We start from the raw sequence: 20359 nt of genomic DNA, 5'->3' as shown, positions 1-20359 counted from the left end.
TTTTAGACATCGTAAAATTTTTAAATTCATTAAAATACCAAAATTGTGGTATTCATAAAAACGCTAACAACTTAAATACTGGAGATGTTTATATTTCAAATTTATTGAAAATTATATCCTACGTATTATATGTTGAATTTACATAACAATTCAGCAAAACATCATCTTAAAAAACTTAAATAAACCAGGCAAGGATGTAGCCAGTGAGAGTCCTAAGGGGTCCGGAACTCCCCCCCCAAGTTATTTGTTGAATTTACGTAACAATTAAGTGAAAGAATCTTCTTAAAAAGCTTAAATAAACCAGGCAAGGACGTAGCCAGTGTGAGCCCTAAGGGTTCCAGAACCCCGCCCCCCAATTATTTGTTGAATTTATATAACAAATAAGTGAAAACATCTTCTTAAAAAAACTGAAATAAACCAGGCAAGGACGTAGCCAGCGAAGAGGTCCAAGGAGTCCGGACCCCTCAAATTTTCAATTTTGTTAATTTATTTTTTAGTAAACTATTATTATTATTTAAATGATTCAGTATTACTGACGTGTACTGCTGAAAGATCGTTCTCAACAAAGAAACGGGTCAAGAACTTTAAAAGGGTCCTTACTCTTTGTCCACTACGGGAAAATATCAGTTGTCTAGACCTCCCCCAAAATGTTGTCCTGGTTACGTTCTTGAAATCGGACCATTATCTGAAGTAATAAAAATAGTTGTGAATATATAAAATCCATAAATATATTCTCCATTCTCAGGTGTTCACTGAAGGAAGTGGGAGTATTATTGTTTAACTTGATGTATGTACATTTTTACATGCTAGTGCACTGTAAAGTCAAGACTTGCACGTTGTCCTTTGTCACATCATTGTCACTGAACATGTCCAAACCTGCTCTAGTAATGTAAGTCACTTCCGCGCACATTACACGTAATGTTAACATTACTCCTGGATTAAATCCTGAAACTGTCCAGCTCGTAGCTGGATGTTGTAATAACGGTAGCTGTAATTCGACCTTTTCTCTGGAAAAGTCTTTCTTATCTTAACACATACGAGTGATTTTCAAAAATGTAAGATCAAAATATGTATGAAGGTAAAAAATATTTGTGAAAGAACAAATCTGATTAATCAAAGAATTAGCAGAATAGAAATTATATTAGTGTGAAGAATGGATCCTGCCATTGTATAGTTATTCTTTTGATTCCACAAGAATATGTTTGATTTTTGCACCGCTAAAGTAATTTAATTGTTGTATAGATTTTTCTGTTTTTGTCATATCACTCGAGTAATTTCAGGTTTTCTATATGCCTAAAATCAAATTTGGTTAGTGTAAGAATATCCTAGTTTGCGGCATAATATTCTGGATTCTACCGTAAGAACATTGTGGTTTCACGGGAATGAAATTCTGGTTTATACTGTAACAGAATTCTTTTTCCATGGTAAGAAGATTCTAATTTGTACTTAATTGCATACTGGTTTCACCTTAGGAATTCTGGTTTGTACTCTATCATCATTCTGGTTGCACACGGTAAGAACATTCTGGGTTGCACCGCAACAGCATTGTAGTTCTATGTTATGAAAGTTCTGGTTTTGTACCGTAACAAAATATCCTGATTCCACCTTAATAAGGTTCTAGTTTGTAGTATAACAACATTCCGATTGCACGGGGTAAGAACGTTCTGGTTTGTACCGTAACATTCTGGTTCAATGTTATGAAAGTTCTGGTTTTGTACCGTAACAAAATATTCTGATTCCACCTTAAGAACGCTCTGGTTTGTAGTATAGCAATATTCTGGTTGCACGGGGTAAGAACGTTCTGGTTTGTACCGTAACATTCTGGTTCAATGTTATGAAAGTTCTGGTTTTGTACAGTAACAAAATATTTTGATTCCACCTTAAGAAGACTGGTTAGTATTCTAACATCATTCTGGTTGCACGCGGTAAGAACTTTCTGGTTTGTGCCGCAACAGCATTCTGGTTCCACGGTATGAAAGTTCAGATCGTACCGTAAGCGCATTCTGGTTAACACTGATAGTCATACAAGATTCCCGCAAGATCACTGCTGCAGGTCCAGTCACAACAGCGCCTAGACGGACTCCTTCTCCCTGTCGAGTTCGAGGGCTTCCGCGTGTTTCTTGGCCTTGAGGCGAAGGTCGGCGATGGAGGAGTTCTTGGAGTGTAGACGGTCGTGGTGCAGAGCGGCCAGAGCGAGACTGTACTGAGGGTGGCACAGAAGCAGCGGCGATGTCCCGGGACCTGCTAGTGCAGCCGCCGCCGCCGCATACTGCAACAGTATAATAAAGACATCCTTGAAAGGGTCCAGCAATAGCGTTCCTCTACAGAATTAGAACAATTAAAATAATATAATGAAGTGTTTAAGAAGTGTGCAGAAGAACAATTCCCAATAAAATGTCTGTATACTGACCTGATGGGCAGCGGTGAGGAGAGCGGGATCGAAGGCGGAGAAAGTGGCGGGCGGTGGGAAGGGCAAAGACGGCAAGCGAGGCACATTAACGTAGGGGGCGACCCGGCAAGGTTCTAGAGGCGTAGCCACCGGTGGGCTGCTGTGGACGTGGCTAGTCAGCATCAGACCTGCCGCTGTAACAATACATCGGGATACAGTCTGAGATGATGAGTGACCCGGCAATGCTCTAGAGACGTAGCCCACCGGTGGGCTGCTGTGGACGTGGCTAGTCAGCATCAGAGCTGCCGCTGTAACAATACATCGGGATACAGTCCTGAGGGTGATGAGTGACCCGGCAAAGGCTCTAGAGGCGTAGCCACCGGTGGGCTGCTGTGGACGTGGCTAGTCAGCATCAGACCTGCGCTGTAACAATACATCGGGAGGATACAGTCTGAGATGATGAGTGACCCGGCAATGCTCTAGAGACGTAGCCACCGGTGGTGCTGCTGTGGACGTGGCTAGTCAGCATCAGACCTGCCGCTGTAACAATACATCGGGATACAGTCTGAGGGTGGTTGGCGACCCGGCAAGGGCTTTGCAGGCATAGCCACCGGTAGACTGCTGTGGATTGTGGCTAGTCAGCATCAGAGCTGCCGCTGTAACAAATACATCGGGATACAGTCTAGAGGTGGTTGGGCGACCCGGCAAGGCTTTGCAGGCATAGCCACCGGTAGACTGCTGTGGATGTGGCTAGTCAGCATCAGAGCTGCCCGCTGTAAACAATACATCGGGATACAGTCTGAGGTGATGAGTGACCCGGCAATGCCTCTAGAGGCGTAGCCACCCGGTGGGCTGCTGTGGACGTGGCTAAGTCAGTATCAGACCTGCCGCTGTAACAATACATCGGGATACAGTCTGAGGTGGTTGGCGACCCCCGGCAAGGCTTTGCAGGCATAGCCACGGTAGACTGCTGTGGATGTGGCTAGTCAGCATTAGACCTGCCGGCTTGTAAACAATACATCGGGATACAGTCTGAGATGATGAGTGACCCGGCAATGCTCTAGAGACGTAGCCACCGGTGGGCTGCTGTGGACGTGGCTAGTCAGCATCAGACCTGCCGCTGTAACAATACATCGGGATACAGTCTGAGGTGGGTTGGCGACCCGGCAAGGCTTTGCAGGCATAGCCACCGGTAGACTGCTGTGGATGTGGCTAGTCAGCATCAAGAGCTGCCGCTGTAACAATACATCGGGATACAGTACATGAGGTGGTTGGCGACCTGGCAAGGCTTTGCAGGCATAGCCACCGGTAGACTGCTGTGGACGTGGCTAGTCAGCATCAGAGCTGCCGCTGTAACAATACATCGGGATACAGTCTGAGGTGATGAGTGACCCGGCAATGCTCTAGAGGCGTAGCCACCGGTGGGCTGCTGTGGACGTGGCTAGTCAGTATCAGACCTGCCGCTGTAACAATACATCGGGATTACAGTCTGAGGTGGTTGGCGACCCGGCAAGGCTTTGCAGGCATAGCCACCGGTAGGACTGCTGTGGATGTGGCTAGTCAGCATCAGACCTGCCGCTGTAACAATACATCGGGATACAGTCTGAGATGATGAGTGACCCGGGCAATGCTCTAGAGACGTAGCCACCGGTGGGCTGCTGTGGACGTGGCTAGTCAGCATCAGACCTGCCGCTGTAAACAATACCATCGGGATACAGTCTGAGGTGGTTGGCGACCCGGCAAGGCTTTGCAGGCATAGCCACCGGTAGACTGCTGTGGATGTAGGCTAGTCAGCATCAGAGCTGCCGCTGTAACAATACATCGGGATACAGTCTGAGGTGGTTGGCGACCCGGCAACGCTATTGCAGGCATAGCCACCGGTAGACTGCTGTGGATGTGGCTAGTCAGCATCAGAGCTGCCGCTGTAACAATACATCGGGATACAGTCTGAGGTGATGAGTGACCCGGCAATGCTCTAGAGGCGTAGCCACCGGTGGGCCTGCTGTGGACGTGGCTAGTCAGCATCAGACCTGCCGCTGTAACACAATACATCGGGATACAGTCTGAGATGATGAGTGACCCGGCAATTGCTCTAGAGACGTAGCCACCGGTGGGGCTGCTGTGGACGTGGCTAGTCAGCATCAGAGCTGCCGCTGTAACACAATACATCGGGATACAGTCTGAGGTGATGAGAGTGACCCGGCAAGGCAGGCTCTAGAGGCGTAGCCAACCGGTGGGCTGCTGTGGACGTGGGCATAGTCAGCATCAGACCTGCCGCTGTAACAATACATCGGGATTACAGTCTGAGATGATGAGTGACCCGGCAATGCTCTAGAGACGTAGCCAACCGGTGGCTGCTGTGGACGTGGCTAGTCAGCAATCAGACCCTGCCGCTGTAACAATACATCGGGATACAGTCTGAGGTTGGTTGGCGACCCGGCAAGGCTTTGCAGGCATAGCCACCGGTAGACTGCTGTGGATGTGGCTAGTCAGCATCAGAGCTGCCGCTGTAACAATACATCAGGATACAGTCTGAGGTGATGAGTGACCCGGCAATGCTCTAGAGGCGTAGCCACCAGTGGGCTGCTGTGGACGTGGCTAGTCAGCATCAGACCTGCCGCTGTAACAATACATCGGGATACATTCTGAGATGATGAGTGACCCGGCAATGGTCTAGAGACGTAGCCACCGGTGGGCTGCTTGTGGACGTGGGCTAGTCAGCATCAGAGCTGCCGCTGTAACAATACATCGGGATACAGTCTGAGGTGATGAGTGACCCGGCAAGGCTCTAGAGGCGTAGCCACCGGTGGGCTGCTGTGGACGTGGCTGTCAGCATTCAGAGCTGCCGCTGTAACCAATACATCGGGATACAGTCTGAGGTGATGAGTGACCCGGCAATGCTCTAGAGACGTAGCCACCGGTGGTGGGCTGCTGTGGACGTGGCAAGTCAGCATCAGACCTGCCGCTGTAAACAATACATCGGGATACAGTCTGAGGTGATGAGTAACCCGGCAATGCTCTCAAAGAGACGTAGCCACCGGTGGGCTGCTGTGGACGTGACTATTCACCTTATACCAATTGCTGTAACAATACATCTGATTGCAGTCTGTGGTAAGTAATATCTCCATTTTCAGCCAAATAATCTGCCTTGATAAGGTTGGCTGATGCTAATTTATCTTTGTTTTGTGAGACGGTCATTTTTAATTGTGTTAGACTAAGAGACATTTTCAAGCGGGGATAATTTTTTGTGTATTATGCTCTCCTATTTCGAATCCCACCAAAACTATCTTTACTGTTATTCGATTTCTTTTTTGTGTAAATTCCTCACTCGATTTACAAAAACTATGTTCTGTTTTTATAGCATATTGCCCCGGGTCCTTGACTATAAGCACATTTTCCTAATAGAATCAGCTATGGTTAAGAAGTTAGAGGAGATATATATTTCGTAGTTCCCCTAATATCCAGATATCACTATTATTGATAAAATTCGCAAAAGCGTCGTGAATCAAAACCACTTGACCAACACCAGGGGTAGAGCAGATTCTGGCCACTGCCGCACGCCACCCTGTCTCGTCGTGACCCCTTCTTTATTGGATTAAGAAGGAAAACGCTGTATACAAATTGGAGAGCGCAATATTTCTAAATCGTTTAGACCGAGGGAAGCTGTGAAACGGCCGGCCATTAGGCGCTTGACCCTCGCGATAATGGGAGGAGGGCGCCTCGGGCTTTTTGGGAATTGGGCACACATCATCGTCCAATCCTTAAAAAGCCGGCGCTGTTACAACATCGATATACTGGCAACACACTGCTTGGTTGTTACAGTAGCCTGTTACCATGCAAATAATGTATTCATAAAACATTATTACCTTATTATTTGTATTAAATCAGGCACTAAGTTGAATTTTCTTTTTGTTGTTCTTTTAAACAAACCATTTGTAGTTCACACCATTGCAAATGTGAGGAGCAATGGTTTTAAAACAATGGAAGAAAGTTCTAAACAATTCAGAGATACAATGTTTGCATTCTTAAAACGTTATTTTATATTACTTACACTTTAGTCGGTTCATTGAATTATTTTGTTAAGCAAACGTAATGCAATTGTTCATAAATACATTTAAAGAGAGGTATTTTATTTAGGAGCCAAAAGAAATTCAGAATGAAATTATTATCAGTTAAAGTTTATGTGTCGGGTAAATTCTGTACATTTTGTGTGCAAGGTAAAATTTGATAACGATAATTAATATAATAAACTCTTCCATTTTGATAAAGCAATTAAAAAATATATTTTTAATATTTAAAAATGGATAAAAATCAAACACAAAAACTCATCGAGTCGTTATTATTTTACTGAAGGAAACAGGATTTTTCCGGACATTTGCCATCGTTCAGTGAAACAATAAATCAGTAACACTACGTTTCGAGATCTGCAATCTGATCTCTTCTTCAGGTAAAGAACTAACCTAATACATAATATTACAAACTAGGTTAAAATAAACAAATCTTACTAAAGCGTTGTGGCACGCCTAAGTCAGGAATCACAACCTACATGTTGTTTGTCAACTTCACTAACTCTATAAACATGCACTTAATAAAAAACTATACAAAACACTAATCATTAAAACTGATGAAAGGTTTGGTAAGATTTGTTTATTTTAACCTAGTTTGTAATATTATGTATTAGGTTAGTTCTTTACCTGAAGAAGAGATCAGATTGCAGATCTCGAAACGTAGTGTTACTGATTTATTGTTTCACTGAACGATGGCAAATGTCCGGAAAAATCCTGTTTCCTTCACAATCCTTCCATCGTCAAAAATAACCTAAACAAAGAATTATTTTACTGATACATATTTAGACAACATTTTAATAATTTAAATTAAACGTGTGCAAGAATTAAACGGTGAATGGTCAATAACTAAGTACCACAAATAATTGTTTGCACTAGTAAAATATTGTAATTTAAAAATTGTTTCCATTAATACAATTTGTTATACACGCGTTATACTTTGTTGTGGTAATAATTCAAGTACATAAAGACTCCAACAATTAAGTCAGTATATAGAGTGTCCAGTAAAAGTGTTCCAATACTTTGGGATTCTGTTTTACTCATAAAAATGAGCAAAAGAGATGAAAAAAAAGAATCTATCTGTCTGTATGGGTTTTTTATTAAAAACATTATATATTTTGAACCAGTTAAGATAAAGTTGAGAGAATTGTATTAACATTTGGTAGAAAAATACAATCCTTTTATCCGTTTGAAAATGGTGGATTTAAATTATTCCATCAAAATAACTCAAAATCTACTAACGTAGGAATCAAAAGGAATTTTGTAAATATTTTATTTTCAAAAATATCTTTAATTTAGATTAATTTTTGTAATTAAAATTTAATACATTTCTGAAGTTCCATAACTTTATATTAACTGGTTCAAAATATATAACTTTTTCGACAAAAACACACAGTGAACATCTATTGCTCATTTTTATGCGTATAACAAAATCCTAAAGTATTGGAAACCTTTATTGAACACCCTGTATATATTAATTTAAGAATGTCCGACTTTAAGATGAATCATTTTTATGTTGTCACTCTTCATAGACATTTTGGATCTGAGTAATGAAAGGATTAATAAGATGATAAGATTACGAGAAATGATCAGCTCGGTTGGATTTGTGGATGTATTTAAGTTATGTATTATGTATGATGTAGAAAAAAATATTATAAATTGATTTTTGCATAAGCGTCTCAAATTTTATACAAACACATGTCAATGACATTGAATGCCTTGCGTTTGTATTTTAATGCACTCTTTGTTATTCTTGGCCCAATCCCAAATAGTTTTGCATAGAATCCGACTCCCCCAAATTGCTCGGTGCCGGTGAACTGAATAGTGAGGGGGGATGTTTAGGGCCGAGCGTTCGTGTACGCATGAAATTTGAGCATATCATATACAAAAAAGGATCTGTTGGTTCACTAGTCTCAAGGTATTAAAGTATACTTCCGACGCAGTTCATAAGAATTTAGAAATTTCCGACTAGCTATAAGCACCTTTAAAAACGTAATTTGTAGATACTTTTAGCAGCTTATACCACATATTGGCTGATATAATCGTAGGACCATCTAGTTACTAATCCATCCAGTCTATAGGCTTCTATAGTACTGCTATAGAAGTCTCCACTCCAAGACTTCTTGTTTAGATTCACGCACTTGGAAGTTACACTGATTTCTACCGTAGGAAACTGGCTAAGAATATCTCTATCTGACTCCCTTTGTCAACTAGGAGCCTTCTCTTCCTCTTTCTTTTTCCCGTCTTTGGAAGCTCTTGTCCTCTGGAAGCTTCATGATCATTTATAAAAGTATTCGATATATATGCCAGCTTTCGTCGTCTTAAAAACATCCAGTCTCTTAAAGTCCTCATCACACGTAATTTTTCATCCTATGCTAGCTCTCGGAAGCTCTAAGCTTCAGGCCTGTAGAAGCCTTTTGGCCTTTGTGAACTTCTGGCTCTCAGGACTCTCAACCCCCTGATATTTAGAAGCAACCTGGTTATACAACTTTCGGCCTACAGAATTTCCTGTTCTGGGAATCCCAGGACAACAGGAAGATCTTATTCTCCAGAATCTCTGGAATCTTCCAACTCTTGGAAACTCACGACCTATGGGAGTTTCTCATTTCTGAACATTCCAGGACTATAGGAGCTCCCGATATCTGAAAATTCCTGGACTGCGGGAACTCCCAATCTCTGCTTTAGACCATTTAGAAATTCGCCATATAGCATAGAGTTATGTATGCTATGTTTTTGTATTAAATCTGATACAATAGCAATTGTATTAAATCTGATAGGGGTAGGCATTGTTATCAAGAATGAAATCGTACAAGCACAATCTTGCCAGATTTAAAAAGATTGCAATTTTATGTTAAATAATCTTTACACTAAAAACTTATATTTTGTTTTGGTGAATTCTATTAGAATCGTACACCGTACAGTGAATAATAGTTGTTTTAAGTGTATGCACCCTGTGTAATCAAGTCCAAGACCTCGCACTAAAGGGTATCGAGATACTAAAAACCAGAAGTAAAACTTAATCAATGTAATAGGGCAATTAGGCGATACCTCCCCTAGCCGTAACAATCCACACTTAGCAAATCACCACCACCCTTGATAGACCGTATCGCCGACTAGACGGGGATGAAGTGCCAACCCTACCGCTACCGTCTGTGGCGCCTTGATTATGCAGCGAGAATGGGACAACCCCAAAAAGATTGCCTAGTACAAAGTGAATGAGGTATCTGGCCCCCGGGGCGCCGCGGCCGGAGGGGTGTTGGTTGTGGGGGGGGGGGGTGCACTGTCCCTTGTGGCCCATTATTTCAGATTACTCTCAATTTGATTGAATTACCAAAACTTGTCGCAGGCAAATCTCTGCCTGACTCACCCCACGGGTCGTTTAATGTCGCATTTTCCAAATTAAACACACTCCAGCCCACTCTATATCCAATGATCGAAGACTGTTGCCGTGAAGGATATTGGGATCCAGTTGTTGAAAAGATACAAGAAAAGAAAAGTTTGTTCAAGTTAGAAAGGGCGTTTCTTGGATTTGAATGATAAGATTATTTTTGAAATTGAAAATTCCAACCAACAAATTTTGTAGCACCCACTGGCTCTTTATGTATAATCTTTTTAACTTAGTTTAACAACTTAAGACGCTGACATACCATGAACACCTCTTAATAGTAATAATGAGACACTATTGATGATGAATAAGAGCCTTTTAAATAAATTCAGCGGTTGTCCAACAAATACCATTAGCTGATAGTTTGGGTTTTACATTAACTATCAATTGTACTTTCAAGTATTCTCTTCCCAGTGGCCTGTCATGAACTCTTCAACGGAATAAAACACCTTTGACACTAGGTGTTTTAATCAAGATTTAATGTTTAAATCAAGATTTGAGTTGTTTGGGATTGCTTTATATCTCGTTTATAATATTCTCAGGGAGTTTATTGGCATGGCCTTACGCCAATTTCATGCGCAAGTGTTGAAACGCGGTCGATCTGTGTTGATCATTTCTGAAGATGTCAAATTGTGCTAGAAAAGCTTTTTCAAAAATAGTGAGAAAGGGAAGAAGACAACGAAAGATTAATCAGTTTTGTGAATGGTGTCACAATATGCTTGATTTTTAGTTTAAGATCTTGAATGGCCACTCCAATCTCACTCACAGGAAGAACGACCATAAGGCAGCATCTAGACTCTAGAGTGACAGCATACAATTTTCAATACTCCATGGTGTGGACTAAAAAAGAATTTGAGCTTTTGATACCGGAATAATATTATTGGTAGTTACTAACCGACTTTTTGAAATTCCAGTTTTCTCCAAAGTCTTAGCCAATACAGAATTTTCTCTTGCTAATAATAACTATTTGCATGGAGAGAAACGTTTTTGTTGACGGTGATTACAAACTGAAATGGGTAAATAAAGTAAAATATAAATTGTTTTATCGTGTATAATTCTATAATTCAAATTGAGTGCGGGAGCAGGCAAAGACACTTACAATGTCATAAGATTGGCTGATCATATAAAACTAAAACTATAAAACGATAAGAGCTGCAACGGAAAGTTTAAATATCAAACGGTATTTACCCGGAAACGGTGATGAAAATTATTTAGTGAAAGAAATAATAATAATAATAATTTTATATATATATAAAATACTTTTATATATATATATATATATATATATATATATATATATATATATATATAAAATACTTTGTTAAAATAAATATTTACTTAGAAATACATGTTACCTTTGTGAAGTTGACTTTCGTGTTTTCTACATTTCGCTCTCCGATTCTGGAACCAGACCTGTGAAAAAAAACAATACTCATTAAAGATAAATTATTACTATGTTAAGGTAAATTATATACAATTTTGTTCGCAAATAACATAAGGATTGAGTGCAAGTCACCGAGAAGTGATTATTTCAATGGTGCATTTGTACAAATTATTACACTATTATTACAATTTCCTGGATAAATAAAAGTGCATATCAAGGTATTATCCAGTTGAACATACTGTAAATAAGTATAAAACGCTACAAATTCCGTAGCAATTAAATTCCATTTAACTCGCTTATTACTGTTGGAAAGCTTATCAACCAATTACCAACATTGGTCACTACCACAATAAATTATATATTTAAGGCGAAATAAATTGAGGATTTAATATAAAACGAGGTACCTCAAGCCACCGTAGGCGGCATTGTCTCTGATTTACATCGCAACTCTGTCGGCACTGGATATCTATACGTCGACCTTTTGCTGGGCAGAAATTTACTCAAACGTGAAGGAACTAAACATGACGTCTACTTGAGATTCGAAGGAAAGCAAGTCCAACGATACAACTGAGGCAGTGGCGTTCAGCCATCTGTATAATTGTGAAGTGCTCTAGGCTACAGCCTACCCCGGGTTTAGGTCTAATCGTGAAGATTTTAGAGATCGTTAAAGTTTTAGTGATCGATGAGATCGTAGAGTTCGTGTTGGCCATAGAGCTTGTGAAGAGATCGTAGAGAATATGGGCACCCAAGCCCAAGAAATTCGCTTCACGCCACACTCAGAATAGAACATCACTAAAAGGACGAAGGACGAAGGACTTGGAAAATAGTCACCAATCAAGCATGGAAGCAGAGATTAATTATGAAAACTAGAGATGACCCTATCGTACTTGTGGAAGTCCCTTTGGTACTCGGGACGATCACGGAACTGAAGAATGTACTAGGAAATCAAGCGATCTCAACTTTCCAACGTTACTTTACTACGGGAATAAACGCGATAAAACGGGAATTGAAAAATAAATGTGACGATTGGGCGAAAAGCTTTAAACCGCTGTTTGGACGTTTCAACTAAACTCAAACCCGACTCACACAAACCCTACAATTCATTTGTATCTCGACTCAAGCCTGCATTCTTCTACAGACTTACATGGCTGATCATAAAAATAATAAAAAATAAACAAAAATAAAATTATATTAAATGTAAACTAAAGTACTTATTGATGTTAGTTGATAAGTTAACACTGCAGTTATTGTAATGATCTCTATAATATCTTATTCTTAGACATCGTATAGTTTTCAAACAGGTGAAATTAAGAACATATTTAGATACATGTTTTTTTTTTTAGTGAATTAATGTCTAGTTTATTCCTCATGAACCATTATATTTAAGACAGTTGTTTTGCTACATCTCATTCCCCATTTGAAGCGTTGTAGCTGTTCCTTGTGATAAAGTAGTGTCAGTTAAAAAAAGCTTTAATACAGATAATTTATGAAGACTAAAATCAACATCGGTGCTAACGCCGAACCTTGGGGTACACCACTTACTATTAAATTCCTGTTAAAGTTCATGTCAACAAGTGTTGAAATCAAGATTTACTCCCTGTTACATACAATATTTGAGTCTTGATTACACATTTTATGTAAACACCAAGACAGAAATATAATAAGAGTGAAACTGATAAATTAATTCTAACAATTTAAATAGTCCTAATTGATTTGAAATTAGGCACTCAAAATCAACGTGAATACCGCTTTGAGAAAAGCAGTTTTGTAACTGATCAAAACTCGTAGTGTCCTTGTAAACCGTTAGTTTTAATACATGATCGAGGATGTGGATATCAAAGATTGACTAATGTGTGCGAACAAATAATATTGGATCGTGCTAAACGGGTGTTGAAATGGAGTAAAACTCAATTTGCTTGCTATTTTGTATGTCTTAACTCACTTCACCATAGAAACAGCATACTGTCAAACTGTAGCATAAATTATGGGAACAGCCAGAAATAGGAATTCTTCTGTCAAAATAATATACTTAATTGTTAATATACAATTATAGTCAAATCGACCAAAAGTGCAACATTCGTGAGGAAACATATTACCGAAGATTTTATCGATTGAATTTTTACTGGTATTTAGGTTTATATTTTGAGTAATATACACACAATGCGTTATTAAATGGGGGTGAATTTTCTACTCTGATCAGGCAGTGGGCTTTCAACAGAAAAGTACTAAGTCAATGATTATTAAACATCTGCAGGATCTTGGTCCTTAAGAGCAGTATTTGCAGCTTTATGGTTTCTAAAATGAAAAATTCAGTATTGTTGCTATCTAGTCAGAATCTTCAGGAGATTAAGGGTTTAGAAAGTGTCATGATCTTTACCATTACTGGTGTTGTGGCTGAATTAAGAATGTTAATGTTATGAAACAGCTGCTTGATACTAATCTGTATCTACATTCAAAAAGAAGCAATATTACACTTACAATAATACATTTAGTAGATAAGTGAAACGAAATTGATTCTGCACGGAGTAAAACTAAACACGATTCAACAAAAAGTGAGGAAATAAAGGGCCATAGAGTAAATGGCGTACAGGGCAGGGAAGGGCAGATCGAGTCAATTCTATTAGCGCCGGGAGGTTGGCAACACTACACGTGAGCAGTAAACAGGTGGTAGCCCTGATAATCCGATCAATCTCCCTCCCCGCCCTACCACCCCTCTCCAGATACAATTAACATAATTAAACCGTTCTGCCACTTTACTTGTTCCTGCAGAATCGCTCGCTACTGAACAACTTCCTTCCTTTCCTTAAGGCTTCCCATTAACCGACAAAGGATTGCCCGGGGAACAAATGGATGAGTGGTTCTTAGTTAATGTACGCCCAAACTTTAGTGAGGAAATCCCTCCGCTTCTTGCTTCTTGGCGTTGGTTAAGAAATCTCAGTTAATTAAACGGCAACATCAAAGAAAATATAATTCCCGCCAACGTTTCAACTACGGTGTGCACATTTGGATTTGATTTTATGGTCTTTCGTCCAGTACTTTTAAACTACTGTCAAGTCAGACACTGTACAAAGAATCTTGTTGTTCTTATTGCACTACGTACGGTAGCATTTATTTTTTTCCATTAATGTATACACATTGTTTTTTAATTTAAATTGTATTGATACGTTATAAACATTTAGAAATGAACAGGACTTTATTTGTCTTGTACGTTCCAGAGTGATTTATTTCTCTATGGTTAAAAACATATTGATCTTCGAGTATATCTCTATGGAATAATACCGACAAGAGTTCACAGTTCGACAACAAATTGCCTAGAGACAGTCCAAATTTGGACGTTTCTTTCTGAGATTAGTAAATTTGAGGTAACCAACAGAATTTACTATTAATGCGCTAGATTTCGGTAGCACTAGGTCTTACTGTTGGATCGCACTTAGGTGGTTTTCCAGAGGAATCCCGTGTCTTTAAATTTCTGCGATTTTGACAGTATTTTTTTGTGACTAAAATAATGCTATTCCGGTGACATCAAGAAAAACAGGACGCAATGGTGTACATTAATTCGAAATACATATGAGGTATAATTTGATATTCAAACAAATGCAGCAAATCAATGATCTGAGATTTCTTTTGTGTTCTTTAAACAGATTTATATTAACATAGTTGCTTAATGTTACTAAAATCTTTAAATATTGAATATTTTGTTCTTTTAAACTTAAGGGATATTAGTAGTTACATTTTTATACTATAACTTTTATCCCATAAATAATTAGTAACAGAAATGTTGTTTTAAGACCATTAAAATGTAATTTGATTTTATATTTGTAATTTACAATGTTTATTTATTTATTTATTCTTCTTCCAACGGAATTGCACCAGTAGTACACGTAATAAGTTAAAAAGAGTACAAATTATTAATACCACTAATATAATGTATTCATATATAATTAAATAACAAACAGTGTTCAAATAGATAATCAATAAAACAGCGAATTAGTAATAAATATAAGTTAACAAATAATCAACAAGAAGGTAGAAAAACAAAAACAATAATAAATAGTTAAATATAAAAACGAAGCAACAGTAATAAATGTTTGGTGTATGATAAGAAGTAAATAACAACTAAGTGATAACCAAATTTGACAAATGCAAAAGTAACAATACATAACTAGCGTACATAAATAATAATCAACAACATCTTAAATAATTTAACATTAAAATAAACATAAACTAAATCCACTACATGCATTCCAGATTTGCATCTGTTAGACATATGGCCTAAAGATGTTTTCGTAGGGAGGTTAATCCGTTTGAAAAAGGGTTGGTAAATAGGTTGCAAAATTTTTTTTCCTAATATGTTCAAACATATACAGGGTATTACAAACTTCTGTAACTGATCTTACTCATGATTCCAAACAAAATATGCCCTATAAACATAGGCCGGGAAATACGCTAGCCGCCATTTTGTACTTTTATAAAAAGAGTAATATCTCTAAAAATAGTAAAGCTACAGACACCAAAGTTTGCACATAGGTTATGACGAGTAGGAGAAAAACTAAAAAAAATTATTTTGTGATGTGCTTTAATATTAACGAAATGGCGTTTGTTGAACATTTTAAAAGTCAAATAACGATAAAACAATTATTTACATCTTTTAAATTAATAATCCTCTTAGAAAATCATTAGTTATTCAGTAATTATCAGTTGATGGAAAACAATTTGTTGACGTGTGCAAAAATACCAATTTTTAAATATAATTATTGATTTCTGAAAGGCTACACATGCAGTCTTCAATTGCCTTTAAGAATAAAAGGACCAACCGTATCACGGTAAGTATAATGCTGGTGTTATTGCGCAAAAATTAAGGACTGCCACAATTTTCATGTATATTTGCTATTTTCAAAAAATAGTATGTATAATAGGATTGCGGACCTTACCCAGCGTTACATGTTAAAAAAATATTAACACTATTTTTTGATAATTGAAACCGATCCTCTTCCTCAGATACTAACAACAATAAAATATAAATTTAAGCAAACGCCAAAATTGAAATTTAAAATATATCAAGGGCAAAACGCTATTAATTGTCCTTGGATTTTGTTCTCGATTTGAAAGTCATGGCGTATGTTCAAATGTTTTTAAATGAGGTAAGTTTTATTTTTGCAATTTATCTAGGTTTCCTAGATATTTTTATATTGTTAGCCAAAGTGGCCTCATTTCAAAATACGGTTGACTTAGCGGTTAGTCTGATAATTTTATGTACGAGAGATTACGTTTAAAAGAATTCTCCTTGCAGTGTATGATATTGGCTTCAACTCACTGCATGTGATGATTTTCAGACCAGAAATATTGAGCAATACCGCGCACCAATCAAGGAAATTGCTTTAAAACCAAGTATAATATCAAATATAATATAGTAGAGCGTACTTTCATTTATTTAGTTATACAAAACGTAAGTTCAAATAAAATAGCAACGCACATTCAAAACAATTACATCACTGTATACGTTTTAATCTAAGGAATGTAAAAATGTACTGAAACGATCGACTAAATGAAAATCTCTAGTAGAGTCCAGGACTTCCCCAGAGAGAGACCAGGAGAGGTCTGCTGTGTGTTGCGGTCTTATCGAGTTACCTATCTCTGATACACTCTCTAGTCTCTAGGTTATCATTGTATCCACATGCGATTTAATTTTATTGGTTAAATATTGAAAATACATAATATCAAAATGGCATTGAAGCCAACATACTGTTTGAGACAAGTCAATTACACGATTCAATTGTGCACGCACAAAGTCTACGGAATTCAATTTAGTTGTTGCTTAGGTTACATTGGGGAAATAAAACGTGTAATAAATATCGGCTCAAGTCTGAATACATTATAGACACGAGACGTCAGGATACTGAAAGATCGGCCGTAGCAGATTATAGTTACAAAGCCACACAAAATAGATTCCCACATAGCAAAAGTAGGCCTATTTGTAAAAATTCAAGGATCTCTTTGTGAATTCCTGAGAAATTATCAAGGAATATTAATAATAATATCAACAAAGAAAATAACGTGAACATATTTTTAACTGGCAAGCTGTGATAAAAAACCACACACACTGCCCTGTGAATCATATTATCATGTGTTCACAGTTTTGCCACATTGTTCTTTATTGGTTATGTTATAGCCAATCATGATGCAAAGCGGTTTATTTATTTGGCTGTAGGTTGTGATTATTGCCATAATTTTTAATTGTCCATATAGTTGGTGTTATTTATTTGTTGCTTGTTATCTTTGAATATATTATTGCTTGTTGTATTGTATTATAAGATAATTTATCTCTTGTTGAATCGGATTTAACATTTCTTGTAAAATGGTGTATGCCTTATATAAATAAATAAACCCCGCCCACTTCAACTCTCCTGTATAAGCGGATATGTTTTATTGGCAGTTTCGGTTTAACATACTGGTATATTGACTGAAAATGGCTTTCCAAAGAAAAGACAAATCTTTCAACAACTTAATTATGTTAAGATGGTGCAATAAATGCTGGGTTTATTGGGCTTAGAAGATGTGAAGTATTTAAAGCATATTTGACCTATTATAGTTATACGTAGCTATAGCTCTAGGAATTGTCGTGTCTTTACATTAATGTATTACTAATAATATTGTATTTTTTAATCAAATGTAATTCAAAACAATTACATGTAATAACTATTTTGTCTGGACCTCCTAAACTTGTAACTCATGTACATGGTGTAAAATATTTACATTGATATCTTCAGGTCTTTTTTACTTGTTCCCGATTACAAAATTACCTGAATTTCGTACTTTAAAGCCTGCAATTTCACCTCGAGTGATACAAAAATTGTTATACTTTTTCTGTATTCAAGGACGTAAACTATGAATTGAACACAATTCCCCACCCCAAAGTCGAATACACCACCGTACAACAATGTTAACAAAATTTAATCGTTGTTTGAACCTGAAAACTCCACATGATATTCTTATCACCAGCCGTGTCTGCCTAAGAACTTTGGAAATCCATATTTTATCATCACATCTGGCTCGTACCTGTCACAGACTGATAAAGCACTGACAATCCTTTGAATTTGTGCTTTAATTTTATAAATTCAACTAATTTTAACAAGAAATCAACCTTAACTCATAAGTACCTACTTAACTTTTTTATAACACTTGCGATTTTCATCAAGTAACATTGCCATAATATACCTTCATAAGGTAATACCTTTACTTCTAACCACATTTATGGTTATGAAGCACCATCTAATGTTTATGAGTATGAATTGACTCAGCACACCTGGACTCTCGCCTCGCTGAGACCCAGTCGCTGACTCAGCTCCTCCCTCATGAACGCGTCAGGATAATGAGTCTCGTCGAAGAGCCTCTCTAGCTCGTTGAGTTGCTCGAGGGTGAAGTTGGTCCTGCTGCGGCGTTGCTTGTTGGTCTGCTTGGGCAGGGGCGGAGACAGTTGCAGTCTTCGGGCGTCAGGGCCACCTAGCACAAAGTCAAATCTGAAGTATCTTATTGTTGGAACATTCGAAACTTAGAACTAGCTTATTTATTTATTTATTTATTTCCTTCCCAACGGTCAAAAAAACCAATTTACATTTATTAACTTGTAATAGATGATTAAATCATACTTAAACAAAAGGGCCAAAACCAAACATGCAACTGGAACTCTAAATCAGATTTAGGCATAATTAACGTATAAATAATATAATAAGAAAGTATAAATTATATTAAAAATTAGTGAAAGTATATAATAAATTAGTGATAATATTAACTTAATACACTACTGTAAGGTGTGATACCATATGGAGAAACAAACAGACAAACAATAACAGTGCAAATAAACTATACAATTATCAACAACAATGAAAGATAAACTTTAAATGAATAAACAAGAGTAAAAAAATATTAACATTAAATGACTGATAGTGGTAAATAAAAAACTGAAAAAATAAAAAATATTTAACTTAAAAGCATATTTAACTTAAATGCATGCACATTACTGTCTAAGACGTGACATATGAATAAATAAAGAGATAAATAATAACAGTGCAAATAAACTATATAAAGTAAACAACAATGGGGAAAATACTGTAAATAAATAACAAGTGTAAAAAATATATAGGTACCAACAGATAAAAAAACTAGAAAAACAACAAATGCAAGCAATAAAATGTAAATATATAACCAAGAGGCACAGTCGTAATTATAAATGTGTAACAAAAAACAAGCAGAAACAATAACAGAGCAACACAACAAGAATAAATGGGGGAAAAGTTATCAGACGATATGTAAGTCATGACAGGCTAGTCTCAACTCTCTCCTGAAGGCATCACAGCTCATATTAAAGAAGTCCAGATGTCTGGGGAGGTTGTTTGCCAGGCGTTGAAGACGTGGAAAAGCACTGTGAACATGTACTGTGTGGTGTGGTGCCGCCTTGCAAAACAGCTGGGGGGTGACGAAGATGACGTGATGCCCGGAAGTCCAGCAATTCGAGCAGAATCAGGTGCATCAATGACAGAGCAGATCAACTTCTTCAAGAAAAGCAGATCATGAACTGTACGTCTTGAATGGAGAGGTTCCAAGTTAAACTGAACTCGAAGGTCATCAATCGGCACATTACGGTACTCAAAGCCCAGCCGCAGCCCAATCAAACGAATGAAGAGGTTCTGTATGTTCTCAAGCCTATCAATGTGACCAACAAGGTAAGGGTTCCAGACAGTAAAAGAATATTCAAGTATGGGTCGAACAAGGTGGACGTAGAGGATGTTCAGAGCTCGGACAGAAAAAAATATCACGACTGGTCCCTAATAACAAAATAGAGTGCTGCATTAGCCTTTTTAGAAATGTGATTGATATGCTCATGACAACTTAGGTCGGAAGCAAGTATGACACCCAGATCCTTTATTTTAGAACAACGTGCCAGTCTGTTGATTATTAAGGTTATAATGATAAAGAATAGGAGTATCTGACCTAGAGAATGTCACAATAGAGCACTTGGAAATGTTCAGAAGCATATCATTAACGTCGCACCATTCCTGCAAGCAAATCAATACTCTCCTGTAGGGACACACAATCCTCCACAGATGCAATTTCTTTGAAAATTTTAGCGTCATCAGCAA

The 20359-nt window shown here is 37.7% G+C and overlaps 1 protein-coding gene across 1 annotated transcript; it reads right to left on the bottom strand.

Moving 5' to 3' along the window:
• Positions 1-287: 287 nt before the first annotated feature.
• On the bottom strand, positions 288-19749 carry LOC124355981 (short stature homeobox protein 2-like). The gene is made up of 5 exons (XM_046807130.1): positions 19656-19749; positions 18526-18770; positions 11194-11251; positions 2411-2583; positions 288-2269 (listed from the first exon to the last, which is right to left on the bottom strand). Exons 1-5 carry the CDS (start codon positions 19747-19749, stop codon positions 2072-2074), a joined length of 768 nt encoding a protein of 255 aa, XP_046663086.1. The 3' UTR covers positions 288-2071.
• Between the last annotated feature and the right edge of the window lie 610 nt (positions 19750-20359).

Source organism: Homalodisca vitripennis, chromosome 2 (assembly GCF_021130785.1).
Source record: "Homalodisca vitripennis isolate AUS2020 chromosome 2, UT_GWSS_2.1, whole genome shotgun sequence".
Classification (NCBI taxonomy): Eukaryota; Metazoa; Arthropoda; class Insecta; order Hemiptera; family Cicadellidae; genus Homalodisca; species Homalodisca vitripennis.
Note: the sequence above shows the minus strand (reverse complement) of the source record. Positions and strands in the feature narration are given on the sequence as shown.